Below are 11,441 nucleotides of genomic sequence, written 5' to 3' on the forward strand. Positions count from 1 at the left end.
AGTAGTGGAAGTTTGTTTGGACGGAGGGAGGTCTGCTGAGATGCTGAAAATGGCTGACAGCAACCAGATAGTCATCTAGTCTAGTCTTAAGCAGACGGAACCTTCAGTTGCTGATGTTGATATTGATGACAATGCTGCTCTGTTTTTACTGTTAGTCAGGATTTGGATCGTCGCAAGGAAATGCTGTGGATGTGATTGGCAGGCGGGACAGCGCCAACTCACCGCATTTTGCAGTTCTGGCGCCAGTCGCGACACTTTCTTCCATTTTATTGGGATGTTATGATATTCTCATTTGCTGCCTGTCGGAGGATCGGCGCGGATTGACTCTATCAGATTTGAGAGCTTCCTGTAGTTACTGGAGGCTGGTGCTGTTCGCCTTGCTCGGTGCATACCTTGTTTGACTTACAGAGTACAGGATGCAGGTAAAACATACCTACAGGCTACAGTGGAGGTAGAGTAGAGTGCCCTGTAGACTGGATTGAAGTCAAAGTAGCTGATCCTCCATCTTCCATCCTCTGCTCTCCGTCCTCCACCATCATCACCTTGGACTCTTCGTCGTACAAACAACAGCGGGGCCTACCTACTCCGTAGTATCTTGTAGACTAGATACTTACACGGAGTAGTTCATATCTAGTAGTAGTGATCACTGTGACAACTGCTCTGCTGCCCCGCTAACTAAACGGCCATACTAACTGAATTTCCTCTAGTGATGCCTGAGGCGTGGAGCTTGTATTCGTCAGTTTTGCGTGGGGACCGCATCTTCCGTTAATTTTTTTTTTTTTTTTTTTTTTTTTTTTTCTCTTTGCATCACCTGCTCTCAGTCTATCGAGTTCACAAAAGTAGTCCGAGTACTTCCTCCATAGCAGATAATTTACCCCCTCCCAGCTACACTACCTACTAGACTCTTCACTCTACTCTCTCCCATTGTTTGTTTGCACCTTGCACGGTAGATACCATCTTCCCTGAAATCCTCCCCTTATCGGACCAATCTACGTTGGACCGGTACTACCTTAGTCTTTTACCCCTCCGACAATACCTCTCACTAGACCTCTTCACCTTCCCATCTGCTTCCCATCACCATCTCAGCATCTTTGTATAATATTCTTCCCCTATCGTATTCGAGGGGTTGTTCTGATCAATTGCGAAGGAGTCGGATCCCCGAGTCCTCTTTTTTCCTCAGCCCATTTGACCTCCGCATCTCGTCTCATTTTTCTCCGTCTTTTCCCTTTCTCGCCCTTTTTTTTTTCTTCCTTGTTTGTTTTTTTGTGATACCTAACGACTTACGACTTTTATGACCATAATGGCTCCCACTACTGGAGAGACCGTGACCATTGCCATCCGGCGTCCCACCGAGACCCCCGCCATCTTCGTTGCTGGCTCCTTCTCCGATCCCAAATGGGAGCCCCTGGAGCTCAGCGTGAAACCCTTAGAGCACAAGGACGCTGACGGCAAAGCTACCACCGAATATCTCTTCTCCAGAGACGTGGAGTTGCCCGAGGGGCAGTTCCAGTATCGCTTCCGCGAAGGTTCCGACGGCCCGTGGTTCCACGATGAAGCAGTAAAGCATGGTACGAAGTCTATGATATTCTGGCAAATGATGGATCGTGTTCAGCAGACTAATCGATGGCCCGTGATGTATAGCTGCTGATGACGAAGGCGTGGTTAACAATATCCTCACTGTGAGCTCGAGCCCTTCCACGACGGCTACGCCGGTTGTTCGGGGAGATAAGGCTGTCAAGGAGGAAAGTGAGACCCCCGCTGTGAATGGCGTCAGTGATAAAGTGGAGGAATCCGAATCCTCGAAGGAGCCCGAGGTGACATCTACATCAAAGGCTGAGACGGTAGCGGATGAGGAGCAGAAGCAGAGCGAGGTCCCATCGACTACGGAGAAAGACCTGCCTGCTGAATCTGAATCGGCTGTGAAAGAAGAGAAGGAGTCGGTGCCGGAGCCGTCGAAAGACACAGACGCCAAAGATGACGCTAAAGCAGAGCCTGCCACCGAATCCACTGCTCAACCCGAAACCAACGGGACAGAATCTACGGAGCAGCCATCGGAAACGAAAAATGACACTCCAGAAGCGGAGAAGGCGGAGACAGTAAAGGAGACAGCTGTTGAAGCTCCCGTGGAAGCGGTCAAGGACGAGGCACCCAAGGCTCAAGAAACTCCCGACACATCCGCCGAGGCTGAGAGGGCGACAGTAGAGGAGGAGGTGAATATCGGGGATAAAAAGAAGCAGGAAGCTTCGGAGTCGGTTGTCAGCGTGGCTGAAGAGAAGCCAGAAGCCACCAAGGACGCGGAAGAGCCAGCCTCGACTGCGGAAAAGTCTTTTGCGGAAGTTGCTGCAGCTGAACCGGTGACGGAAGATGCATCTGTTGCCGAATGCGCCCCCGAAGAGTCCTCTGCCACTGAATCAGCAACCGAAGCAGTTCTTACTGAGGCACCAGTCACTGAGCAGCCTTCCGAGATCACCGAGGAAGCCAAGCCCGCTGTTCAAGAGTCTCTAGAGCAGAAGGAATCTGAGAGCGCTGAGGCTGAACAGCCAACACAGGAAACCGCCGAAGAAAAGACGATCATCGAGCCCAATGAAGCCCCCACTGCTGAAGTCTCGGCTAACGAAGCTGTTGTCGAAGAGCCCGCTAAGGAAATTACCCCTGAAGTGGTTATTGAGGATTCTAAGAAGGAACTTGACGGAGTGGCGCCTGCCGTAGATGAAAAGCCAGCTGAGAAGGTCGAAGAGACCATCGCTGTTGCTAAGGAGGAGCCCGCTGCCGACGAATCCGCCAAGGAACCCGTCAGCGAAGAAGCTTCGAATCAAGAGACCCCAGCTGAAAATCCTGCAGCTGAGACCTCGACTGAGGAAGTCGCTGCTCAAGAACCTGAAGTGGAGGCCGAGAAGCCAGCCACTGCTGCGGAGTCTGCTAAAGAGCCTATCAATGATGAGCCTGACGTTCAGGCCGTTCCTAATGAAGAGTCCACCAAGGAGACCAGCGCTGAAGTGGTAATCGATAAGGAACCTAAAGCGGAGACGACTGAAGAGCCTGTCCAAGAAGTCATCGCCAAGGGAGTTGAAGCACCCGTGGTCGAGCCCACAGCCACCGAGGAGCCAAGCAAAGAGCCCATTCTCGAAGAGATAACACCTGAGGCACCTTCGAAGGAGGCTACCACCGAAGCGACGACCGATAAGGAGCCTGAAGTGCCCGCTACTGAAGCGGCCATTGTGACGGAGGTTGAGGCGCCAGTGGTGGAACTTGCTGCTACCGAGAAGCTTGATGATGAGCCGAAACCCGAGGAATCAAAGCCCGAGACCCTCACTGCCGAGGAGCCTTCTAAGGAAGCCACCCCTGAAGTGACGACGGACAAGGAGGCTGAAGCGCCAGTCGAAGAGCCTACCGCTGCCGAGGAGCTTGACAACAAGGCAGAACCTGAGGAGAACAAGGTCGAGACTCTGCCCACCGAGGAAGTTTCCAAGGACACGACAGCCGAAGTAACAGCTGCTGAGGAACCTGAGGCGCAGGCAGCAGAAGCACCCGCTGTTGAAGAGACACCCAAGCTGGCTGAGGCACCAGTGGAAGAGCCTGCTGTTACTGAAGAACCTGCCAAGGAGACTGTTGCCGAGGAGAGCACAGCTCAACCTGTTTCTGAGAAGGAGCCTTCCAAGGAAACCACAGCCGAAGTAACCGCGGATAAGGAGCCTGAGGTCCAAGCAGCGGAAGAACCTGCTGTCGAAGAAACTCCCAAGGAGGCCGAGGCGCACCTAGAAGAGCCTGCAAAGGAGGAGGCCGTCCTCGAGGAGACCACGGCTGAGAAGGAGCCCTCCAAGGAAGCAGCAGCTGAGGTGACCACAGAGAAGGAGCCTGAAGTCCAAGCATCGGAAGAGTCTGCTCCTGAAGAGACGGCCAAGGAGTCTGAGGCCCAGGTGGAGGAGTCTGCTAAGGCGCCCGTTGTTGAGGAAACCACCGCTGAGCCCGTTCCTGAAGAGGAAGCTGCGAAGGAGGCGACTGAGGAGACAAAGGAGCCTACTGTTGCCGAAGTACACGTCGAAGAGCCTACTGAAGCCGTTCTTACGACTGAGGATGTGGCCGAAGACAAGAACGCCCCCCAGGAGCCCGTTGTCGAGGAGCCCTCCAAGCCTTCCGAAGTGACGGAAGCCGAGGCTCCCAAGGCTCTCGCCGAGGAGCCTACAATTGAAGCTGCTCCTTCCAGTGAACCTCAGGTGGAAGCGCCCAAGGTCGAGGAGTCTGCAGCCAAGGAGCAATCCGTTGAGGAGCCCGCAAAGGAAGCCGAAGTTGAAGCCGATGAGGAGAAGACCCCCGATTCCAAGGAGGAGGCCCCTGCCGCCGCCGAAGTACCAGAGGCTAAGGTTGTTGAGGAGGCTGTCCCTGAAACCGCTTCTGATTCCGTGCAGAAGGAAGCTGTAGTTGAAGAGCCTGCTACAGCCGAACCCGTCTCCGAAGCTATCTCTGCAGTACCCGTTCTAGAGACTAATGCCACCGAAAAGAAGGTAACCGAAGAGCCCGCCAGTGAACTCGCTGAAGCATCTACGACACAAGAGCCAGCTCCTGAGGTTGCGACTGTGGAGGCACACGCACTGCAGGAAGAGGTCGTTGAAGAGTCTACTTCTGCAGACAAGTCGGAAGCGCCTGCGAATGAGTCTTCTCTTTGCAAGGATTGTCCCCCTGAGGATCGCGCTGTGGAGGAGCCCGCTACCAAGGAATCCAGCAAGGAGCCTGTCACCGAATCCACCCCTGCTGAACCAAACGTTGAAGAATCAACTGCAGTAGAAGAAGCCGAACCCGAGGTTGCCAAGGAATCGGAAGCCCCGGCTCCTGTTGCAGAAGAATCGGTTGAGGTTGTTGTTCCTGAGGAACCGGCTGAGAAGGAGCCCAGCGAGGAGGCAACTCCCAAGGAGGTCTCCACAGAGGAATCTACTCCCTCCAAGTCCGTCATTGAAGAACCGGTTGCTGAACATCACGTTAGCGAGGTTACCGAACCCGTCGAGAAAAAGTCTGACGTCGCGGATCCTGTTGAGAATGGAATCGTTGAGGGAACGACCAAAGAGCAGCCGGAGGAGACCTTGGTGGAGCAGGAAACCCCCAAGGAATCCATTGTTGAGGAGGTTGTGGTTGAAGCACCAAAGCTGGATACCACTGCCACCGAAGCAGTTGCCGAGACTCCCGCTGTTGACGAACCGGTCGTCAATGATGAAACCGAGAAGGAGCCCGCTAAGGAGGCTGTTGTTGAGGAGCAAAGCACCAAAGAACCTGCCGCAGAGGAACCCATCGCTGAGGCAGCTGCCGTGGAGGAACCAGTGGCCGAGAAGCAAGTTGAAGCCCCCGCTGTGGTTGAGCACGTCCAAGAGGAGGAGAAACCCGTCGAGAAACCTGTGGCGGTTGTTGAGCCACAAGAGGAAGTCGCAGCCGAGCCGGCTGTCACTCAGGATCTTGCCGAAGACCCCGTCGTCGTCGATGAAGTTGCCAAGGCCGTTGAGGAAACAGTCGCTGCCGAGCCTGTCACTGAGCCTGTCACTGAGCCTGTCACTGAGCCTGTCACTGAGCCTGTCACTGAGCCTGTCACTGAGCCTGTCACTGAGCCTGTTGCTGAGCCAGTTGCTGAGCCAGTTGCTGAGCCTGTTGCTGAGCCTGTTGCTGAGCCTGTTGCTGAGCCTGTCACTGAGCCTGTCACTGAGCCTGTCACTGAGCCTGTCACTGAGCCTGTCACTGAGCCAGTTGCTGAGCCAGTTGCTGAGCCTGTTGCTGAGCCTGTTGCTGAGCCCGCCGCTGAGCCTGTGGCTAAAGAGATCACTGACGAGCTCACCAAGCCCGCGGAGGAGACAGTCAAACCAGAGCCTGTTGCTGACGTTGTCGCCGATACTGTCGTCGAGTCTGCCCCTGAACCTGTCGTTGAGCCCACGGTTGAGCCAGCCTCCGAGTCCGCCATCCACTCTACCAGTGAGCCTACGGCTGAAACGAACGGCGTGGAGCCGACCGCTGAGAAAGAAAGCGATATTCAGGTCTCTGAGGTGGTTGTCGCTCAACCCGAGCCTACGGTCGTCGAGGAGAGCCCTGAAGAAAGTGCGTCAAAAGGACTTGTCAACGGTGTCGTCAATGGCCCCGAGGAGACCGACAAATCTGCGCCTTCTCAGGACGATGAACCCAAGGACGAACAGGTGCCAGCAGCTTTCACCGAAGCTGAGGCTGTAGTCTCCACTGAAGACTCCTCCGCCGAGAAAGACGTCGAGTCTGCTCCTGTTCAGTTCACCTCTGCCCAGGATGCAGTCTTGGAGCCCACTGAAGAGGCTGCCCAACCCCAGGAAGAGAAAGACTCGATCATTACTCCCGAGCTCATTGGGGCTGGCGCCGCAGCTGCTCTCGCCGCAGGTGCTGTTGTTGTGGGAGTTGTTTCCTTCTCCGCTGCCGAGCCTAAAGACGATGTGACCACCAAGGCCACTAAGGAACACGCCCAACCTGCTGCCAAGCAAGAGCCTTTGCACCTCCCTCCTGCGCCTCAATTCACCAATAACAAGCAAACAGAGCTGTCCACCTCGAAGGGCATGCCGACTCCCGAACCGGAAGCTGATCCCGCTCTTGCAGCACTTGCTGGTGATGGCGAGGCTCTCCTCCAGAAACTGGAGCTGCCTTCTACGGAACAGCTGCCTACGGCATCTGCTCGGTCTTTGCCTTTCAACGAGAACCAGAATGTGAAGCAGACCGTCCCGGAAAATCAGGCGGCCCCAACCACAACGGAGTCTGCCACTCCAGCAGAAGACGACGACAAAGCCCTTGCCAACAAGAACAACGAGAACAACGAGGACTCTCGTTCTCCAAGTCAAAATCGGTCAGTCACTGCTGTTTCTTTGAACAATAAGCGGGACAGCTGGTTGAGGACAATTTTCCGTGCCGTCTTCGGCAACTTCTTCGGCGCCATCTTCTCGCCCTTCCGCCGTCGTGGAACGGCGGCCCAGTAGATGGTTGCTGCCTCCTTTTGCCCTACATCTTTGTCTCTTTCCGATAGTCCTTGAGCTGTCATTGTCATTGCCAAAGCTAATGAGATTCAGGAATTTCTTCTTGATGACTGTTATCGCTGCCCCATTGCTAGCTTTTGTTTGGAGTGCATATACCCGATAAGTCCCAATTCTGAATCCGTTTGATTTGATCCCAGGAAAAGAAAAAAAAGAAGAAGAATCAATCATAATCATCGCCGCTCATTTTACTACTCGTCTTGATTCCCCTGTATTTGATATCAGTGTCCATGTTCGCACTCAGTTTGTTAATTTTATTCTCCTTTTTTACCCTCTTCTCACTCTACTCTCTAACTGTCTCCGTCCGTGCAATCTTGGAAGGCTACTTCTATGATTCTTGGTAGCCGAGCACAAGAACTGGTCAGGGCTCTGCTTTCGATGCGCGCATCTGCCAGTATGTAATGATGTCTATGTTCTACTGCCTATGATTGATGAATGAAGATGAAGAATCTGCTCGGTTCGGTTTCGTATCCTCCTCTGTCCTGTGATATTGCCTTTCGAAACACGTAGCTTATATCTTCTCTGTAGTTTAGACTATCTCTTGACGCGAGGATGATTCACATTCCTCCCTTGTTTTAATGCGGATGCGGCCTGACAGGTATAAATTGGTACTTTGTGTTCAGTCCGAAGTTAAAGTCCATCATCATGCGTTGACCCCTTGTCTCGAGTGTCTTCTATCAGTAGCATCTGTATGATAGAAGACAGCAGCTGCATAGCATAGAATGATTCTTGGGCTTGCGCGTCAAGACGTACCCTCGCCAAGTTGTCGTTGAGAGTTGCTATTGCTCGATGAACAAATGATACAAGCATCTTCCCGCGGATCTGATGGGGATGGGAGGTAGTATGCCGTCTACAATAGCTTGAGACAACACCATTGAGGGAATGTGTCCAAGATGCTGTACTTGTATGTGTACTAACAACCATCTGTGGCGTTGTCTTGTGGGGATGACAATGAAGAGACAATGGCGAAGAGAACTTGGATATCATCTAATAATCATCGCATGGGTTACCTACACTTCAAACCCAGAGCCACACCCTGAGATGCTAGCACGCGCGAATGAGCAACACAGGAGACACGATTATGTGAGGCTCTAGGGTTCTGTTTACCTCATAAGAAGAGACAATCTTGCTTGGACACGCTCGCACCACCATCCTCAAGCTACCCAGGTTTGTTTTCCCCTGCCTTGTGAGCCATCTTTCCTCCCTTTCCTTACTACGGCATACGCCTTCATATTATCTGTGTTGGTCTTCTGAGTGGGTCGTGATACGCGATAAATCTGAAGCTTGAGAATCGCACTTGTGAAATTTTGTTCTTGACAGCAACGGTAGACGCTTCCATGGCTTCGCAGAGTGGAAACGCGTGGGCGCAGATGAAGGCTCGCGAGCAGCGGCACGCGCAGGTCGTCGACGACGGGAAAGGTATGCCATTCCTCCAACTCTGAAAAGAAGGCTATGAGAGGGATCTCTCTTGCGGAGAGTGGTGTTGATGGTGTCTCTTCGCAGTTGCTATACCTCGCAAGGGTCCAGTCATGGGCCACAGACCTACCAGCTCTCGCAAGTCATCGAGTCTCGATTACGACGACGAGCTGGCCCTTCCAATGCCCAAGCCGCGTCGTGCCGCTGCAGAGGAACACAATGACTCCGTCGAAGACGTCAGACTCAACGCCCCGAGCAAGCCTAGCATCACAAAGACTCGTTCCGTCACTGAGCCAGCTCGATCTAACAACACTCCTGATGACTTGAAGGGTAAGACAGATAACCGTGAGAAGAAGAAGTCTAGAGTGGCAGCTCTCAAATCCAAGCTCAGTCTGAAGGACATGGTTCAGGAGTTTCGCAAGGAGAACGTTAGAGCCGAGTCCGCAACTGGCAGCGGTGGCAGGCGTCCTCCCTGTGCTGACAATCGTGACTTCGACGAGGAAAAGCTGTACGTCCCGAAGCCAAGACAGCAGGGTGTGTATCCATTGTCTGCTCCCCCATTTCCCCTTCGTGAGATCAGTTTTGGGAAAATGTCCCAGGCCAGCGCCGAGTCCTGTGCTGTTGGTGACTCCAACACGAATGAAGAGCCAAATAACGAAGGACTGAGCCTCGGGCCCTTTGCAAGTAAGAATCAAGATGCACAGACCCCCAAGGCGCGCAAATCAGAGGCAAGCATGCAGCTAGATACCCTCTTGCTCGCCGGTTCGTCTCCTGCAGCCCATGCAGGCGAGCTCGAAAACAGCGGACAGCCACATATCATCAAAGAGCAAAGGAGAGTCCAGAGCCTGATAGCACAAAGAGAGTCAGGGAGTCCCAGATCTGCCAGTGAGATCCCTCTCCAGACGTCCGAAGACGACATAGGCGGCCCAGCCTCATCCATCTCTGACGGTGACAATGAGGACGTTGCGGACAATGCGACACAGTCTGTCGCACCATCTCAAAATCCGAATACAGTGACCAATGAAGCCAATGGCAGTAACACGACTTCTTTTGCGGGTCAAACTGGCCCCCCTTCTTTTCTGGGCCTCCAGACAGGACCGCCCTCCGCTGCGATACCGACAGTGCTGGGGCCCCAAACGCAGCAGTACCAGCCGAATCCTCGCGACGAAGACCTTCACCACACATTCGGTGGTGGTACGAGGTATGGCGGCTATGCTCCTCGACCACCGCATGCCGGCTACCTTAACACAGCTAATCTGGAAATGCAACTCAGAACGAACATGGAAACAGTCCATACCCACTTAAGTAACGCTGTCCACAGAGTCTGCAGTTCGATGGAAAATTCGAGCAACTGGTCCACTGATCAGATCCTGAAGCAAACTGATGCCATGGCGGATGTTCTGCGTTTGATCAATGCCCGCACAGCAGGTCAGAATGAAACCGTATCAGACCTGCACCGCACCATGAGTCATATTCAGTGCCAACTGGCTGCCATTGAAGTGGAGGTAAATGGTATGGAAGAAAGAATTCTGAACTTCATATCGAATCAGATCAATAAACTGAGAAGAGAGATCAACGCGCCGAAGGAGTCGCTACGCAAGGCCGATGTCTCCTCCAAGTTAGCGCAAGAGCCGAGAACCATCAGTGCTGAACTGCAAGAGCCTCCATATGCCATTGGAGGGACTGGGGACAATGAGAGACGGCATATAAGAAAGAAGCAGCGCTCTGGCAAGAGAGGTGAGGGAGAGTGGTTGAAAAGCACACAGAGTAAGAATGGAGAACAAAAGAAAAGGAGTGAGACTGAATCCGGAAGGAGTTCCCTGAGTCAACACAATGCACCGGGACGCTCTCAGGAGATCCCTCCCTCTACTGCATCTGTCCACTCTTCACCCCTGGAGCAAAGGAAAGACGGAGACGTCACACAATCCCAGGTCAGAAGAAGGGTACGAAACAACCCCAGCCAGGAATCCTCTGGAAGCCCTGTGCCTAAGACAGCCAAAATTAGTGGCCAGATAGGGGACAGCTTGGCTCCTGAGAATGACCAAAGCTCAATTTCTGAAGCTGCACAAACTCCTGAAATCAATGACAAGCCCGCCAACGAGGGCATGAAAACCCCCAGTAAGAAGGGAGTGTTTGGATTCCGCCGTCGCCACGACAGTGGGAGCCAGACTGGCAACAGATTCCTGCGCACTCCAAGGCGAAACAAAGAGGACAAGGCTTTTAAGGAGCGAAGCTCTCTTCCCTCGACGGCTCCGGATCCTTCAGTTGTTGCCGGCGCCACACATATTGAGGCCCCTGCGGTGAACAGCCCAAGCTCGATTCATCCAGCTCTCCGTGATGATAGACAGCAACAGGTCATGCTTGATCGGCAGCGCATCGGCGGGCTGCTGCATTCCCATACCAGTAACCATGTGGCTGTAGCAGTGATGGCGAATACCCAGAGAAGTGGATTGACATACTCTCAGTCTCATCAGAACATGGGGAACGAAACACCGATGGCAGGCCATCTACCCACAAACGCATTTGATATGTCTTTATCGTCGTCTTCGACAATTCAGAGAGATCCTCAACTGCAATCGCCCGCTGCCGATCTGCCTGCTGGCCCGCCTCCGGTCCAGCCGAGCTTCCTGCCTCCTTCTGCATCGTTTGTGGCAGCGCCGAATAATGCTAGCCCAGAAAGCTTCACCTGTAACGGCCGGTCTACCTCTGGCTCCCTACCCCTATCGCTTCAAGTTTCCGCCCTAGTTCCTGTTGAGGAATCAACATCGGGTGTCCCTGGTTGGTGGAATTGTCACAATGGTACTCCGTCAGTGAGTGACCGATATGAATACCGTTCCTGATAATGTCTCTGAACTGCTTGTCATTGCGCTTCGCCTTTAGTGGCCTTCCCAAAAACTGCGGTATCTTCGGAGTTGGACCTCTGTTACTGTCAGGTCAGTGCAACTTGGGATACACTTTCATTCAGAGGGTGATCAGAATCTTGGTTCTATCACTGATAAGTCTGAG

The 11,441-nt window shown here is 53.3% G+C and overlaps 2 protein-coding genes across 2 annotated transcripts, besides 3 other annotated features; both read left to right on the forward strand.

The window, feature by feature from the left end:
* Positions 1–769: 769 nt before the first annotated feature.
* Positions 770–797: a microsatellite.
* Positions 770–804: a microsatellite.
* A 496-nt stretch (positions 805–1,300) lies between these two features.
* On the forward strand, positions 1,301–7,125 carry ACLA_076000 (PT repeat family protein; the record flags this gene model as incomplete). The annotated part of the gene is made up of 3 exons (XM_001275985.1): positions 1,301–1,568; positions 1,642–6,961; positions 7,056–7,125. The coding sequence occupies 3 exons, from the start codon at positions 1,301–1,303 to the stop codon at positions 7,123–7,125; spliced, it is 5,658 nt and encodes a 1,885-aa protein (XP_001275986.1).
* Positions 5,505–5,787: a microsatellite.
* Positions 7,126–8,356: 1,231 nt separating the features above from the next.
* On the forward strand, positions 8,357–11,275 carry ACLA_076010 (uncharacterized protein; the record flags this gene model as incomplete). Its single annotated transcript, XM_001275986.1, has 2 exons — positions 8,357–8,438; positions 8,523–11,275. The coding sequence occupies 2 exons, from the start codon at positions 8,357–8,359 to the stop codon at positions 11,273–11,275; spliced, it is 2,835 nt and encodes a 944-aa protein (XP_001275987.1).
* Between the last annotated feature and the right edge of the window lie 166 nt (positions 11,276–11,441).

Source organism: Aspergillus clavatus, genomic scaffold (assembly GCF_000002715.2).
Source record: "Aspergillus clavatus NRRL 1 1099423829791 genomic scaffold, whole genome shotgun sequence".
In the NCBI taxonomy this organism is placed as follows: domain Eukaryota; kingdom Fungi; phylum Ascomycota; class Eurotiomycetes; order Eurotiales; family Aspergillaceae; genus Aspergillus; species Aspergillus clavatus.